Source organism: Cebus imitator, unplaced genomic scaffold, assembly GCF_001604975.1.
Source record: "Cebus imitator isolate Cc_AM_T3 unplaced genomic scaffold, Cebus_imitator-1.0 Scaffold41, whole genome shotgun sequence".
In the NCBI taxonomy this organism is placed as follows: domain Eukaryota; kingdom Metazoa; phylum Chordata; class Mammalia; order Primates; family Cebidae; genus Cebus; species Cebus imitator.
The window spans coordinates 6,390,149-6,391,679 of NW_016107356.1; the positions used below are offsets into that span (position 1 = coordinate 6,390,149).

Here is a 1,531-nt window from a genome sequence, read left to right on the forward strand (position 1 = left end):
GGCTCAAACCTATAATCCTAACACTTTGGGAGGCCGAGGTGGGTGGATCACCTGAGGTGTCAGGAGGTCAAGACCAGCCTGGCCAACATGGTGAAACCCCATCTCTACTAAAAATACAACAATTAGCCAAGTGTGGCAGTACGTGCCTATAACCTGCATGAGTGGTAGACTCGGGAACTGGAAAGCCGTCCTAGGATGCAGGAAAATGCCAGCAGTGTGGTCAGAGGAGGATGCTGGGAATGGAGATTTGTGAAATTGGTGAGGCCAAGGGTATGACAGTGGCGGAGCTGGAGCAGCGTGGAAGATGGTTAGAGGAGAAGAGGGCCAGAGCCTTAGAGGCGGAGATGTGGGAGGGAGCATCCCAGGGGGTCGTGAAGTTTCAGGAACGATGACAAGAATGGAAATGGAGAGGAAATCAGTGAGTTAGTGCTAATTTCTTTGATCAAAATATCCAGATTCTTAGTTGTTGAAACCTAATGTTGACTGGGTGCAGTGGCTCACACCTGTAGTCCTAGCACTTTGGGAGGCCGAGGCAGGCAAATCACTTTACCCCAGGAGTTCAAGACCAGCCTGGGCAACATAGCAAGGCCTTGTCCCTATAAATAATTTTAAAATTAGCTGGACATGGTGGTGTGCACCTGTGGCCCCAGCCACTCAGGGAGCTGAGGCAGGAGGATCACTTGAGCCTAGGAGCTGAAGGCTACAGTAAGCCATGATCACCCCACTGCACTCCAGTCTGGGTAACAGAGCGAGACCCTGTCTCAAAAATAAAAATAAAAAAGTTGAGTGTTGGCCAGGCACGGGTGGCTCACACCTGTAATCCCAGCACTTTGGGAGACTGAGGCAGGAGGATCACTTGAGGCCAGGAGTTTGAGAACGCTGTTTCTACTTAAAATACAAAAATTAGCCAGGTATGGTGGTGCATGCCTGTAGTCCTAGTTAGTCAGGAGGCTGAGGCAAGAGAATTGCTTAAACCCAGGAGTCAGAGGCTGCAGGGAGCCGAGATCACACCACTGATTACACTGCAGCCTGGATGACAGACTGAGACTCCATCTCAAAGAAAAAAAAAAAGTTGAATAAACAGAGAAGGTTACCTGAGTCATATGGACACAATCAGTATGAAAGGTGGGCACTGATGGCTGACATTCATGCAGTGCTTTTGGGGATGGTAAATGGTGACCCATCCATCATAGTTGAAACACAAATGCCTCTTTCTGTTCACAGATGCTGCTGCAGCTTCAGCAATGGTGTCTTCATCTGCCCCTTCGGTGTACAGTGTGCAGGCCCTCTCTCTCCTGGCAGAGGTAATTACACATGTGACCTGTCAGCCTTTATGGAAATGAGCGCTATCACGAATTGTTGCAAAGGTATTCGTTCATTCTCAGCTGCCAGTGAGTGTGGGCCGCATCCTCCCAGGTGAGCTTGTCCATCAGGCAGCATTGGCCTCAAGGTGCACTATGGAGTTCTGGGTTAGGTTTTGCTTTGAGGACTGCACTTTTTTTTTTTTTTTTTTTTTTTTTTTTTTTTTTTT

At 48.5% G+C, this 1,531-nt stretch overlaps 1 protein-coding gene across 2 annotated transcripts in view; it reads left to right on the forward strand.

Annotated features, from left to right (window-relative positions):
• Window positions 1–1,531, forward strand: part of DOP1B (DOP1 leucine zipper like protein B) — a 107,956-nt gene that overhangs the window by 102,345 nt on the left and 4,080 nt on the right. For both annotated transcript variants that reach the window (XM_017526059.2, XM_037737659.1), the window contains one exon: window positions 1,225–1,304. In XM_017526059.2, coding sequence (XP_017381548.2) covers window positions 1,225–1,304 — 80 coding nt within the window. The remainder of the gene's footprint in view (window positions 1–1,224; window positions 1,305–1,531) is intronic.